Source organism: Lepisosteus oculatus, chromosome 4 (genome assembly GCF_040954835.1).
Source record: "Lepisosteus oculatus isolate fLepOcu1 chromosome 4, fLepOcu1.hap2, whole genome shotgun sequence".
In the NCBI taxonomy this organism is placed as follows: Eukaryota; Metazoa; Chordata; class Actinopteri; order Semionotiformes; family Lepisosteidae; genus Lepisosteus; species Lepisosteus oculatus.
This window is the reverse complement of record NC_090699.1, coordinates 23,260,680-23,277,170: the sequence shown is the minus strand read 5'-3', so window position 1 is coordinate 23,277,170 and position 16,491 is coordinate 23,260,680. Positions and strand designations below refer to the sequence as shown.

General features: G+C 35.9%; 1 protein-coding gene across 1 annotated transcript in view; it reads right to left on the bottom strand.

Annotated features, from left to right (window-relative positions):
* arid5b (AT-rich interaction domain 5B) overlaps nucleotides 1-16,491 on the bottom strand; it is a 68,685-nt gene that overhangs the window by 29,286 nt on the left and 22,908 nt on the right. The window contains exon 4 of the mRNA XM_006630485.3: nucleotides 15,718-15,948. Within this exon, the coding sequence (XP_006630548.2) occupies nucleotides 15,718-15,948 (231 nt within the window). The remainder of the gene's footprint in view (nucleotides 1-15,717; nucleotides 15,949-16,491) is intronic.

Sequence of the window (16,491 nt, the reverse complement as noted above, 5' to 3'; positions counted from 1 at the left end):
TTGAGGCACTGACAAAAAGAGATATAAAAAAAAACAGCTTCATGTTTTCAGACTAATTAACTGTTTAGTTACTCATTTAGAATACCTACGGCCCAGAAGTTGAGTAATTGAAAGCAAATGTTGAGTCAGAAAAAACGTAAACAGCATTTCTTTTAATAGCAATTTTCTAAACACATATTCCAGATGCCTGTTCCCTTCTGCATCTTCATGACGGAAAAAGAACAAAGGAATGCATTGTGCTGCTTTCTTTTCTCCCCCCTCCAGTAATGTACAGATATGTTTTTTAACATTCATTTATACAATTTTAAGGTCCCTTATTTAAAGCAAAAAATTCCTGAATTCTCAGGTACACTTTAATATGTTTGTTGATCAGTTATTACTATATTCCTCTCACAGAAAGCAATAAAATATAAAACTAGACATAAACAGCCCTTAGCCTATCTAGTTGTGATTAACTATGCCTCTGCTTGTTCACAATGACTAGATTATTAAGTATATACTGCAAATTCAAAGTGATCTGGAGCATGCAGGAATGCCTGCGTCTTATTGTTCTGGCTGTTTAACTGTCACTGAGCAGGATTAGCATAAAGATCTTTTCTTCTTTGCATGCTTTATCTCCTAGCTCACACCCATTTCTAGAAAAATAAATGAAAAGGGGGGGAAAAAATGAACAACACAATACACTTACTAAGACGTATACTCCAGTAGACATGTCTTCACCAGCTTTTAACATCGCTACAAACAACAAGCTAATGGGACTCCACCGTCTTCAAGCTCCCTATTAATCCTGCAGTTTCAGTTTGCAACAGACACTTTCACAAGCACTAAGCATGCATGTTGTGAAAGGACACTGGCAAGGGGTCAGCCTCAGCAGGTCCAAGGTTCAGTAACCCTGGAACAGCACACAACAATATGATTTATAGACACGCAAATTAACGATCTCTGCTGAACAACAGATGCTGTGTAACTAAATACCTACACTGGAGTATTTTCCATATATTTAACTTCGTCTTCACTTAAAACGTCACACAAGAGAGATTTAGGAATGGCCATAGCGTATATTGATCTTGTTCCATCCAGACCTACTTAATACACAGTCCATTAATTACCATACAATGATTTTTTTAAACTGCAAAATTATTCAACTAAAATTAATCACATCTTGATGGAACACTTAGCATTTCTGAAAACACAATTTATGCTGGTCTTGTCATGGATCTGACTAATTCTAGCTGTTCCAAGCATAGAGGAAAACATTATTTTTAAAATTTGTAATTATATTCATATACAGTGTATGTATAGTGCATTCACGTGTTTTTGAACACAAATGTCAGTTCTGAACATTAAAATATACAGAGATTGATTACTTTAGATATTGAAATGCAAGTGATGAATATACAACAGAAGAACCATACAACTTGTAATATATTCTTTCATTTGAATTGCATATCCATTGGGGGAAACTGTCATACATATTGAAAATTTACATCAGAATAGCTGATGCAACAGTATTATTGCCACAGCAGTGAGAGCAATTAGGCTGATAGATGCAATCATGTTAAAAGGAAGGCATACACAGCAGACAGCTATTAAAACTATGTACTTGTGTTCTTACTAATGCATGTGCTCTCAGACCTTATATAACATTGCACTGTGCATCTCCCCAGGCTGCTCTTCCATCTTAACTTTGTGCAGTGACAAACTTGTTTAGGAGTAAGCTTGAGGCAGTCAGCTGAAGAGAAGGTTAGTGATGACACTGCATCTGATATTTTAGCATCTGTTCAGTCACACAGTGTTTATTGTATAGTTCCTACTTAGTGCAGGAGCTGGTTTGTTTTTAAACTAAAGATCCATTTTCACCTCAAGAAAAAACAAATGTCCAAGCTATATGAGCTTTATTTGTAGAGCAATCATTTTTGGCTTTTGGGATACACTGTTTTTTTTTTTCTTTCAGATACAGACCAATATTGCATTCAGGCCAAGTGTAGAAAAGCGTGAAACCCATCTGACTGCTTTTCGCAGTCTTCATTTTGATTTCTTTCAGCAAGGTGTATTAATCTAAACGCCAACTGGGAAAAATCAAAAATGAAATAAAAGCACTGCAGAGAAACTAGCTGTAATACATCATAAGTTAAGATATTCAAGCTATGTGCCGTTTGTTTCATGAAAAGCCTGAAACAGATACTCAGCATGAAAAAACATTGTGTATTCAGGCTAGAAATAGATACTTTACAAATATATTAAGGATCTTTATGTCACTTTCAATTTATTCCCATTGAACATTTGGTGTTTTTTACCCCCAAAACTATTTTTATTTAATCATTCGGAGGGGACCTGGAGAAATATACACCCTGTTTTGCCAATGCAACGAAACTGTGCTTTTGGCTGCCTGACAACATGACCACGTCTGTTTGTTCATCTCAGTCAAACAATGTGAATTCAACCCTGGAAAGGATTAGCCAGGAGATGGGGCAGCGGACAAAAGACCTTCCTACTGGTTCCCAAACTTTGATTTCTAGTGCATATAATTACACAGCGCATTGTACGTCTTATCACGCTGAAAAGATCCTATGGTCAGTTTTTAATAAGTCCGGTATTCACATCACACAGCATCTTTAATATACATTTCACCCCTGATTATTTTCCAACAAGTGAAAGGACAGTTTAATTTTCAGGAGATTTACAGTATGAACTAGTAAGACCTAGTTTACACTGCTGTGCACTCCCCATGTGACTAAGGGGATATAGCTGCTCTGTAACCAATCCAGAGAAGAGCAACATGCATATCCAGGATTAAAGGGAGCCCTTTATTGTTGAAAGGAGAAGAATATGAGGGGATCCAGTATGATATTCAATATCCTCAACTGCAAAGGTAACCCAATGGGCCTTTCAGAATCAACACTGAAACACAGACCAGTGGGCACGAGTGAAAACTACAGGGAAACGCATTGAAAAATGTCTTTACACAAAGGGCTGTGGGAGTGTGGAACAAGCTACCCCGCCACATGGTTGAAGACGACTCAAGAAATGGCTGGATGAAATATTTGAATCAATTAGCTGCTTAACAACCAAACAACCTAGGTGGGCTAAAAGACCTCCTGTCATTAGTAAACATTCTTAACTTGTTATAGAAAAGTATTTGTACGTACTGCAACGGCAGGAGTATGCCTGTGTATGTGTCTATGCTTGTACAGTAGATATACACTTATTCAAAATTCACTAATAACTTTATAATACCCCTAAGTCAGAAATATTTGAATTCACAAGGAATTCAAAGACTCAACAAAAGATGGCCTTTGAAAGGACAGACAAGCGCTGGTGTTATCTTAATGTATTATTTTATGTTTGGGGCCAAGGGCTACATCATGATCACCATTACACACTAAACAGCAGGCCTCGTAACCTGAGTCCCCAACGACTTTCAGCACTGCACTGGAAAAACCCACCGTCAACGACTACTGCACTTATATTTACATGAAATTGAATACACCTTTGATGTTAGTCTCCCTCCTACAGGTGAGCTGTTAACATTCACTGGATAGATTTACTTAATCCATTAAAAGTCGTACACACACTGACATCAAGGGGATTTTTAATCACACCTCATATTATTTTTTAGGGATGTTAAAAGTACCAAGATAAAACTGCCGCCCACAGGGCCCTAGATAGAATAACACATCTCTATTGGTTTTACAAATGATTACATCATGCTAGGCACTGATCAGGTGGTTGTGTTTTGACTGTTGCCTAGCTGATGGTTAGGTTACAAAATAAGACTTCTTTCCTTCCTTTTTCCCCCCTTTTCCTCAGCTTCTGCACACCCCTAAAAAAACAGAACAGGAAGTTGTTAGGCTTTAAAGACTTCAGTTTGCTGGAAGAGACTAGAGAAAGATCTGGATCTGTCACTTTCGTTATTGATTCTGAAAACTGGACCCCAATGATGTCGAGGTTTTTTTTGTTCAAATGAATGCCCACCTTTGCCAATGTCCTTATATTGCAACAGAGAGCATGGGAAAGTAATCTAATTCTTCAAAGTCTCAACAAGTTACTTGCTGATGGTATAATAAAGTAATTTTTCCACACTGGAACTTGTGTTCCTCATGCTTCAGGCATGGCACAGTCACTGGACACAGGCAACCCTCTACCTCATAAGCTTGTCAGGAGGACCCAGATCTGCTGACACCAGACAGATGGACACAAACCAACAAAACAACAATGCCAAAGCTTGACCTCTTGGGAAATCTGATGATAGCCAATCTGTTTCACTCCCCTTCCCCCTCTCCATACACACATCAGTGTTCACAATGCAAGGAAATATACCACCAACCTGAACAAATACTTGCACAGCGCTTAATGACTGGAAATAAATCCACAACCCCTCAATTATCCTACCTGGATATCTTTGCTAATGCCTGAATCACAGTGTTGTACACTCACTGCAAAATGGCATAACAGATCTGCTGAGACACTGTAGTTTGTAAACAGCTAGGTTTTTTTTCCATTTTGTTTTTTTCCCTTAAGTGCAGTGCAACCAACAGATACTTTCAAGTCATTCAGTGGAATCACAGTAAGTGTTTAACATAAAAAGCATTCTGATTAATGTGATAAAGAGTCTGGCTTTACTTAGATGTTATAAAATAAAGGAGGATGTTTAATTTGTTGCCGCAAACTGCCTAAATTCCCTTTTTTTACAGCTAAGAAGCAACGTTGTGAAATACATGCAATATAAACAGGGATGCTATTTAAGGGTCAAGGGCCAATGGATTACAGCTGTACATTTTCTTTAATGAAGCGTTGTTTTCAATAAAGAAACAGAGCTTAGAATACAAATTTCTTTTATGTACTTTGAATTTCTAAAGGCAGACTAGCTCAAGAGGAAAATTTGTATGTATATATACCAAGTACAATGATTCAGAACTAGTAAGAAACAACTCCATTAGGCAAGATACAATAAATTTTTTGTTCAAGGACACTAATCGTTAGAAATAAATTTAGAGTTTTCTCCAGAAAATAGGTTTTAATTTGCACAAAAATAGGGCCAGCTGAGAGTTCTGCTATTATACCAATAACAGGAAAGCTTTTATGCTTGTGTCTATTTCAAGCACTTACATTATATTTTAAATATGAAGTGCAATGGTTACAGCATAATTTTCCACTGAACTCAATTTGTAATCATAATACTCTTATTACAGCACCAACATGCTCAGTGGCAACAAAGACACATAAAGTAGTTTCTTAACCTTAATGGAAAAAGGCCAAGGAATACAAGAACAAACACATTTGTCATTCATACAATTATTGATCATTGTCATTGATTATGATGATTATTGTCATTAGAAAATTATGATCATCCAAGTTCTCTTTTTACAGCTTAGGAATATTTTCCAATACACCACACAAGTGTAGTGTATCCATTGGCACCTACTGTATCTGAAACCAGAGGAAAACAAAATCACAAAAATGTTATGTAAATAAATAAGTAAACCAAGACTTTATACCCTTTTATTTAATGCATCCAGTGTAATGTAGTACCTTTGTCATACTAACCCTGCACACCAGTGTGCAAAAATGTATAATCTTACAGAGTTCTGAGTGTCATAAGGTCTTTGCAGAATTCTATAACATAGTGGTGACCTTTAAAATGGGATAAGTATGCCTGACTGTAAAATAATAGTTTAGAAGAGACATAATACAGAGGCTTTCGTATTGTGTAAGCATTCCATAAGAACTTGATCATTACTGAACCGAATTATGCAAACATCACAATCTTATTTCAAAAGAACAACATTATCCTAGTCGAAAACTGATTAAGGAGGAGTTCATTTTCACTTGTTTGATGAAAAGAAATGCAAATGCTTACCCCTGCATCTTTTGTGCCATTGTTTTTTTATGTACCAGAAGGACAATCTGCTGCTGGTCTTGTAAAAGTATGTGCGTTGTGATATGTGACCCTTTGAGGTATGCAGCCTTGCAGTTTTACAATACTACTGAATGTTTCCTGGCTGGTGATTACTTACTAGCTGCCAGGAGTTAGAAAAATAAAAAACACACACACTCACTTGTGTGGAAAGAACAGATATAGTCCAAAAACAAACTGCAAGTCACACCAACAGCTACATGACCACTGCATCTTGGAGGCAAGCTTTTTAACTCAGCTATTCCTTGCAACATACTTTCTAATTACCTTGTTGATGTACCACACTTTCTACACTTACGCCTATGTTAATTTTCTCAAAATTAGTGTGATTTGGATAAGTATCCTTGTGCTTTCAAAGACTCAGGCACACAATGCCGCGATTAATTGTTGAACTGAACTGAAGGGCTATTAAGACTGCAGTCGTACAGCTCTTCAAAATGGTAGTCTATTATTTCTGCATGAATGCCATTGTGCTATGCTAACTCATAATAGATTGAAACTCCCTAGTCAAAGGAAGCCTTTAAATTAGTTATGATAAATCTGAAATGTACACAATAAATAAAGGAATATTGTTGTTATTTCAAATAAAGATAAATTATCATGTTATTCATTCAAGAACTATTTGAATTTCTAAGCATCCCCGGCAGCTCTATTTAATGACAGTTAATTACAACGAAACACAAAAACTAATCAAATGCCCCCCAAAGGATATAACTATGTCAAAACGTTCTGCAAAGAACATTGTAATCACAGGCTTATAGTGGAACCCTGTGTTTAATATAAATGAATCTAACCTTCAAAATACAAAGCAAAATATATGTAAATAAAACTAAAGATGCCATTTATCTTATCATTTATGATTTGATTGAGAATATTATGTGACAGATTCCAGTAACATTTTTGCTTTCTTGTTTCTTTGGTTAACCATTAGACTTTTCAGGGGAAGTCTGCTTTATATTACAGGTTACCCAGCTTCACTGTCCTATAGCATGACTACGTGCTCAGTCAAATTGGGGAGAATGAGTTCAGCATAATTTCCCTGCGCATTTCAGAGAATCTGATTTGATGCTAGAGGGAGCTCAGTTGAGCCCAGGGGTATATGCAACACAGTTTACTTTAGCCAGCTTTCATATCAACTTCACTTCCATAGCTAAAAGAATGTGCAGTTTCACATCGTAATGTGTGAAAAACTGACCTTTTAGATTATTCTTCCTGTTAACAAGAGATTTTCCCTTATTTAGTAATTGAATGCTAAACATATAATGCCTTCCCTTTGTGGTGTTTTTTTTTTTGCTTCAGCTCTTCTGGGGAACATTAATTTTATAAGCTGATGAAAATGACATGCTTGATGATTTCTTTTGTTTGCTGTACTGAAGCACATTAGCATTTTGGTACAAAGTGAGATTTACTGTCGATGTGTTGATACTTGGAACTGAAACTGTTTGAATTTCTATGTGTATTTTGCAATGTTTAGACAAGACAAACATGTTTTGAAATTCCAATATGTTGAGACTCCACATGTATCATATTTAAGTTATCCCAGACATAAACCAATTCCCCAATTGCTGAGTTCTTAGCATGGAGCATGACAGCAATGAACAACACTAACACCCACCTTATTCCAGTTAAAAACTGGAAGAATGTGCAACTTTAACATGGTAAATGAAACCAGATAATGTATGAGAAATAAAGAGAAAAACAGGTGATGGTAGCAGATCTGATCTGTGAGTTACAATGCGTTTCACAATCATGACTAACATGAAAATTCTGATTTACAGCCTAAGCAGAATATTAATGGCACACACTGAAATTATTTTTTATTCAGGGTTTTTATTGTGATGCGAATGCTCAAGGATCAATGTAGGGTGCTTTGGTTCAGATAGTATTTCAGCGAAAATCTGAAGGTTCAAAGGTTTGTTCTCCTGCTCAGAAATTCAGAGGGAGTTCAAAACATTCAAAGCTTTCTTAGATGCTCACAGAAATTTTCCTTTGCTTTAAAAGAAAAAAAACACATTGAATTACCACCACTTCTTGGAATCAAAATCTTTCTTTAGTGTACAAATTGAATCTTTAGATTTGCACAATAATTCTTATTTCAGTAGCTGATGCAGACCCTAACTGAGACAAAACAGTGTGATCAAATGAATGAGCATTATTGGGTAACTGCAGAAGACAACCAGGATTAGAGCTCTTGGACAATATGAACAAGTCAAGGTACTGCTGTTAAGGTGAAGGTAGGTGAGATTAGGATTTGACCTTCTTCTGAATTTTCGTTTCAAACTTCATTTTCACAATGGTAGTTGCATTAAAATCTCAACTTAACACTAACAAATAAACATCTTTGCCAGATACTAAACATAATTATAGGTAGAGTACCGTGAAGGGGGTGGGTATCGCCAGGTACAGTATCGCTGCAATCCAACACAAGCACATACTGAATACCCAGTGTAAAAGACACCGCAAAACAGGTTTTACAACACAATAAGCATTCATACATTAAAATAGGTGCTGACATTTACAAAATAAGAGTACAATGAACTCTATCACACTGACCAGCCCACCAAATGCTATTGTTATCCAAAAAGACAACTTTATAGCTTAAAGCACGATAAGCAGTGCCTATGCTGTATGCCCACTTTGCTTGAAAATACAAGAACTTAATACTGTTCCACATAAACTATTTCAAATGAAAGGCAGATGGAAAGACTACAGTGTCTCATTTATCACTGTGGCCAGAGAGGATGATTTTGGGCTCAACATCCAAGGAACTGAAGTGAAGTTGAAATGATAAAGCCAACATTAGGATCTCCTCGTTTGTTCCAGGCTCCAACAAGAAAAGAAAACAGACACTTCAGTATAGTTAATACCCAGCTCACGTACACAACAGAGTTGTGCATCACCAGCCTGCAGCTATTACACTGCTTAGAGCGACTCAGCTGTGTCCAAATAAATTTACAATATGATGTACAAATTCTCTAACGCCTAAATAAAAATTTTAAAAGTCAGAAACTTAAAGACTGAAAGATGTTTGATTTTTTTTCCTGGGTTTCACCATGACCTGTCTGCCAGTGTAGAACTGTCTCATGTCCATCAAAAAAATAATATGCGGTATCAAGGAGTCAGTTGCAGCTCTTTCATAATGTATGCTGCATATGGTTTATAAGTGGGAGACTTCCAAAAAAAATAAAATAAAGAAGTGCAAACAAATTTCAAAGCCTAAGGCTCCTTGAGGATAAATAATTCAAATATCATCCCTTACTCAGTGGCATTCCAGGTATTTTTTTTTAATTAATCTTTTAACTGTGTTACTAAAAAAAAATGTAATACCCACCAAGTCTTAAGATGCACTGGAGTTCATGTGACAAACTCATGATCTCCATTAAGTGTCACAACTACTAGTTAATGCACGTCACAGTCAGAGTCAATGCTCAGAGCTTTGAAACACTGCCAGGATGAGAAGTTCTGCTAATAGAACTTTGACCTCTAAACTAATAACTTCAACCTTCATTTAAGTCCAGATTCCCATTGTGTTCTTTAGTCATATATCCCTCCCCCCTACCCCATACTAAAATGTTTTATGACTCTGTTGGCAAAGAGAGGAAAGAAAGATTAATCAGTATCCTGCTCTAAAAATACACATCTGAGCATTTCACATGCTATTAAAGTTCCTCTTACAGCAGATTTGCTACAGCTCCTGTGCTTATTGGCAATTGTTTAGACTGAAAAAAAAATCCCCTTTTAAGGATAAAATTGATGTTAAAGCACTTGGGTTGCACTAAATATAGCACATTGTATGGCATTAAAAACGTTACACTGGAATTAAAGCACACGACCCTTCGGCCATTCTAGTGTTCATACTATTCACAGATTGAAAGAACACAAAATAGGAATAGCTGATAAATTAAATCAAGCTGTTTTACATAGAACCACAGTACAGCAATAATACCAGGTTTCTCTTAAAAATGAGACACAAAAGCCTCAGGTTATATACTAGATTGAAAACAAGCACTCAAAAATACTAAATAAGAAATAGCATAAGTCATCTTTGAGGCAGCAACCTTTAAGTGAATACAAGTAATTTAACTAAGCCAAGGTTTTTTGTATGTTTCAGTATTCAGAGTACCACTAATAAACCCCTTTTTTTCAATCATTCTTTAGGAGCAGAACTTATGTTCTGTCTAATCTGAGTCCCAGGGGAGTGGCTGTGTAGAGCCCTGATGTATGTTCTTCGTTAGAGGTCAATAACTGTTACACAGCACTTCGAACCACAGCTCTGTCATTGCTCTTACCACAACACACAGGGAAAAAAATCTACAAGACGAGAATAATATGAAAAGGATTTTTCCTCGTCAACTGCTCCTAGTCCAAAAGGGCAGGGGCTTTGGAGGGAGTAATTTACACAGATGTTTGAAAACAGGAATACATTATCTGTAATATAAGGATTAAAGATTAAACGAAGATCAAATCTCACATTTTTTCCACAGACGGTGTTAGGCCATTCAAAACACACACAGCATTCACACAACACTGTCACTATTCGTCAGGTTAGTGTGATTAAGCAACTTTCTTCCCTGGGGCGGAACAGAGGACTGTATCTTTGTAAAGTCACATTCCTAAAAGCCTCAGTGAGCTGAGTAATGACTAATTCCATTGAAAGAAAAACAATACAAATAAAGAATGAAAACAAAAGAATTCAACCTGTAATAAGGAAGCAATGTTTTTACAGTGACAAACCTTTCAAATTCAATTTGTTTAAAAGCTGTTATCAGATATTTCTTGTGAGTTATTTAATATCCATATTATCTAGACTCATTAAATGTTTATAGCAAAAGCCGTGCAGATGTCAACACGATAACAAATCACAAACCTTCTACTGCAGCTAAAATGCCACAAATAATGCTAGAAACTGAACTAATGTATGACCTTCCAAAGCATAAGATAAGATTAAAAAAATAAATACTCCATCCGGTTTCAAGTGACCTTTTTTCCCCTCACTCAAGTGTAAAACCCTAAAGTTTTTATTGGTTGCATAAAAAAGAACATAGAGCCAGAAAGTAAGACTCAATTTTTTTGTCATGAATTATTTATTTTCACTGTAAGTGGTCAGTCGGGGATATGACCAACTAAAAATCAAGCTCAATATTTTTCTTCTCAACACAGCATTCCAAATCAATGCACATCATAGGTACATTTCTGAAGTTTCTTAATAACAACAACAAAAGCCATTCAAGTGTTGACATGCAGTGTTCTTTCTTGAAGGTAAAGCAATACTTTTGAACAAGAAGTGTCAATTTATCCTCCTCTGAGGATTTATTGCTGAGGATGAGCTTTTTGACTTAAGAGCTCCTAGCCAGGAGCATAATTAGTCCAGATCACAAAGAAGAGCACTAAAAATAACTGCAGAGTCTCAAATGTCCGACCTAAGATACAAGCCATTCCCATAAGCAAATTATTTTATTACTTCAGAAAAAAATAACTCTGCAGTTTACAAGAATTCACTGTCACAACCTATTTGAAAGGTGTGGCACATTTAATATTAATTTGAGCCTTCTAAAGTGGTTGTGTTCAATAAAATAAAGCAGTCCAACAGATGTTTAATTTACTGCAGTGTAGTCAAAACAAGGAGAGTATATCTTTAAAAAAATAACAGAAAATTGTTATGCTATGCTAAGTAAATATTTTTTTGACTTTGAACTCAACAACACATATCCTCCTACACAGCAGTTTCACAGTGTTTTAATAGAGTATTTCATATAACTCTTAGCTGTCAGTGCACAGCAAACTGAAGAGGCCCCAAGCTGCATTAGGGGAAATAATAGCAATTTGGTTTTAATTTGACGTAATGCACGATAAACAGTTACTGGAAAATATTACATGGCTGATTTTTTTCTTCTGAAAAGCCAGTGTATTCTTAACTATGTGACCGTGTTTTAACATAAACCAATTCTCTTTTCCATTGTACTGTTCTCAGGAATGTTGGCACTCATTAACAGTCTGAATTTCTATACAGTATATATTCACGGTAATTTCTGGCCACAATAGAGGAACTCCTGAGGGACTTTAGGAATGTAAATGTTCAAATGATGATAGATTTTAAAACCACCTTCAAGGCAAAGTCTAAAAAGATACAGCATACATGGTGGTCCAGGGACACTGTGGAAACCTGAGAAAGTTTGATTGGACTTCCTTGAGGTGTAAACTTGCAGAGAAATAAAGAGTAAATCTGATCTCTGAGTCAACAAATCATTGTCTTTACAAGCCTGTGGCTTCCTGGAGATATGAATGGTCTTCAAGGAAATACGTTTGTCTGAATGCATGTTCATCACAACATATGAAATTTAACACGCTGAAGAACATTTAACACATGGTCATTGTATTAGTGATTTGAACAGACTCTACAGATGTGCTATGATGCCCTAAGTATACTTAAAATTGACAGAGTCTTTTAAATATCTGATATTCTATGTCAAAACAACCTTAACTAAACCCCTTGCCAATTATTTTTCAAGGTTGTTTACTCAAGGTATCTTGAAATCTTGGATGTTTTTCAGTTAGAATTATAGGTATCATGCACTTAAACAGTTAATGATATTAATGCCATCTCAAAATAGAACATTTTCATATAAAACCTCTATCTCCTTCATACAGTATATAAGTGCAGAAAGAAGTTTTTTTTTACATCACGTATGTCTATTATTAAAATCTTAATCTGACATAAGGGATACACATATGGTTATTCAAAAATGTATGACCTTAAGGTAACACTATCCAGATTGTGAAATAAGCAAAGAAACTTCCAACTTGTCCAACATAATTCTGAGAACAGTATATGAAAAGAAAGTATGAACTCAGTTTTGGGGAGTTTTTTCCAATGGCTACAAAAAAGCCAGGACTTAATACTATGCCTCTTTTTAAAGAATAATGCAAATTATCAGTCTATAGAATTCTTTAACAGTCCTAATTACATGGTGTGTAGACAGAAAACAGTTATTATTTTCAATTTTTTTCTTCCCTACTCAGACAATCCCTTCTTGAGAGTATTAAATGATTATATCATTTATATTCAGGAATGTCCACAGTTTCACAGCACTGCAGAAATAGATCTGTTTGGAACATCTGGACAGCATTAATAACCTGCATTAAATCTACCCTGGCCAAATAAGAGAAAGGTCTCAGATGGAATCTGGAAAATGTTCCCACTTCAGTAAATGCTTATGTTTTGTGAAATACAAACAGCACTGTTTCAAACAAACAAACCACTAGTATTTAATCTTCTTTCTAAGGGAAAATTAGGACAAATGCATATCCTATGTGGTCAACAAAACAAAAATCCACTATAAATAGAAAAAAAATGAGAACGTCTACAAATAAGTAGAAAACTAAATAGTCAATCAGATTTAAAAATACACTGTTTATTTAAACAGCATGCCCGTGCACTGTATCAGATTGCAAAGGAACTGGGTAAGAGGTAATTCAGTCAGATTTATTTTTTACTTTATTGCAAGTAAAGAATAACAACTTACATTAGAGTGCCTGGTATTTCACAATATTCTAAACAAATGCTTACAAACACTGAATGATAAATCTTTGCCCAGTGTCTAATTATTCAAATGTTCCATGAGAACCACATGGTCTCAGCAAAATAGCTCACCCACTTCCTTATAGCTTCCCAGAGTCCAACAGATTTCATATTGCTTTTTTTCTGTCAGGCAAAACATTTTTTGATCGGGCCTGGAGATATTTATATTACTCAGAATAATTCTTTTAAGAATGTGAGAGCTGTGCTCAAAATATTGTACTACAGTAATCATAAACAGCTTTATTCCAAAACACAAATATGAGTCTTTATGAATGCAGAGAAACTAGTAATAGGCAGGAAGTCTAAGAAAAGTACTGGGTTTTCCAAAAAAGCAAAATATATTTTTTCTAGAAATATTTTTGGCACACTGCTGCCAAAAAAAGAAATCTTGGTACACTCGTAAGAGCAAAAACATGACACTTAAGAAAAAAACTCTTTATCTATTTTATGTTTTTCCAGAAGCAGTAACTGTGGAAGACAGAGAACGAATCATTAAACGAATTTACAATAACTTTTGACACAAATGGCACTTTCAAGAAAGCAAGATTAAATTTTATCCAAGTGTCACATGATTTGAAATAATTCAAATTACTAACACCCCCTGAAGTAAAAACTATACACACGCATCCACCTTTGCCCTAAGCAGCAAAAAATCATTAATCCAGACTTCACTGCTATGAGCAGCGCTATAGATATCAGTATTGTTTACCTTTAAAAGGAAAAAGGTCAATTTAACACTTTAAAATCCTTCTTCAGGAAATGAGACATGAGAACACTAAGGTTTCAGTAATGAATATTAATTACAGACCAGGTCTTGCAGAAAAAAAAATAATGGATCTCAATCTTTAACTTTCCATGTTTGTACATTAGAGATCTAGCAAGGGCTTATGAAGAATGTTTAAATAAGAACAGTAATGATTACGTTTATAAATGAAAAAAACGGATCAATGATTAACAAATCCTTTACATTATAGGTTTTACCACACACTTCATTCAGCAAGCTCCTCTCTACTTCTTTAGATAGCCAGCTGCTCTGAATGGGAATTATTGACTGTTCTGTACTTGAGTGTAGGATTACAAATCCCAGTGATGTTTGCTCAATACAGGGTGTTAATAAGGGAACTGAATTTGAAATCCATGGAAGCCATTTGGAACATACTGGAATAGTAGCAGCTCTTACAAGGAGCTCTGAGAATTCCAAAGGTCAGGGTTAGAACTTCTAAACACCATAAACAGAGCCAATTACTTACAGTGATTACTGGTACTCACCCACCTGGCACTGAACCAGACAAACTGTAGGTTGTACTTTAGTGAATTTACAACCAACTGTTTCCTTAAAAAAAGAACACACCGTATGTGCTCAAAGTACTGTACAGCCCACAGCACTTCCGTCAAACTGAGAAAACCTTGGTTAACTATGTGTAGCAGCCTTGGGATTATTAGAAACACTTGTAAGAAAGCCAGGCCATGAGTGAGTATACTAAACATTTTTCCTAAGTGTAAGATATTTTTAAAATTCAATAACCTCCCTGGCCATTTTTCAGAACTGCCTGACTTTTTTCGCCACAGCTATGGGGTACAAACCAGTTTTACATAGTTGAAAAAGCTGGATGTTAACATCTACTTTTAAAGCCAAGTAACTGTCACTCTGTTTTTTAAAAGATATATACATTTAGGTATTCTGTCGCACATGTTTCACTTTCAAATTCAAGCCTATCCCTTTTTAATAAATACAGTGTGTGGTACTTCTAAGAATTACTATGACTTCACTGCCCTAAATATGCTATTAACAAATAACATTGTCCAGCAACAAAAAACTACTGGCCTCTACAAACTCTTTTCAATGCTTCAATAAACTTCATACAGAACATAATATGGAAATATATCCACAGTAATGAATACTGTTGATTACTCACAGACCCATACAGTTTTTCATATTTAAGATGATATGGTGCATTTTGGGATTCCTGTAAGTACTGTAGGAGAGGACGGTCTTTTCCCTGCATCTTTTGAACTAAACTGTTTCAGCAGTGCTGAAAATACAGCCTGCACGGACTGTCGATGCTTTTCAGTTTTTGGATTTACCGTTTAGAGTTTATTCTCCTAAACTCTCTATAGTAGAGGGGTTGCTCTTTGAATGCTGGGAAAGATGGAGCTAAATAACGATAACCAGTGTAGCAGTGCTTGAGCACGGATGTAGTTTAACAGCAAGTGGACTTACCAAATTCGTCACAGATGCTCTCGTTCTCGATCAGCGTCGGATGTTCAAAGGTGTCCCGACAATAGAGGATCCGAGTGTTGTTATTCAGGGACGCTATGCCACCCAGGGCCAGGACAACGTGGTCCGTCAGCAGAGACGACGGCCTCTCTCTCAGCCGTGCGACCATGGAACGATAGCGACAGTACTGAGGATAGCTCAGCACCAGCACGTTCTTTTCCTCATCATCCTCGCCTGCACAGACAAAAACAAAACGCAAGGTGTTCCTTCTTATTTTGGTTGAACAGTAGAACAGAAATGAATGCATGTCTCTACAAAGACTTATTTCAAAATCCACCATTTGCAGCGCGATACATGACCACGACAAAATGCCAAATCAGTTGTAAGCAAAACTGAGTGCAATTCCATAGTAACTGATGTAACACCAAACAGCTCAAGCTCATGAATTCTCAGTTGACTATGGGATGCTTTTTACTTTTTATATTTTTTTAAGACTCACAAGTGTAAGAAGAATTTCAGCTCACAGGCACATCAGCAGGAGTTACTCAATATATGTAACATGAGTCATGGAAACAAGTTATGTTTTTTTTTCCCAAAATACTTTATGAATTACAGGTTTATAGACATCTCAAAGTGTGTTACAAATCTTTTGCTCCCTGTGACTGGTTTACATCTAAGATGTTCTTTTCACGGTTTCTTTTCTTCAAAAACTAAATCTGCCCTGGCCTTATAGTGCGATTATAGTGTATTTGTTGCAACAATCACAAAGATCATCTG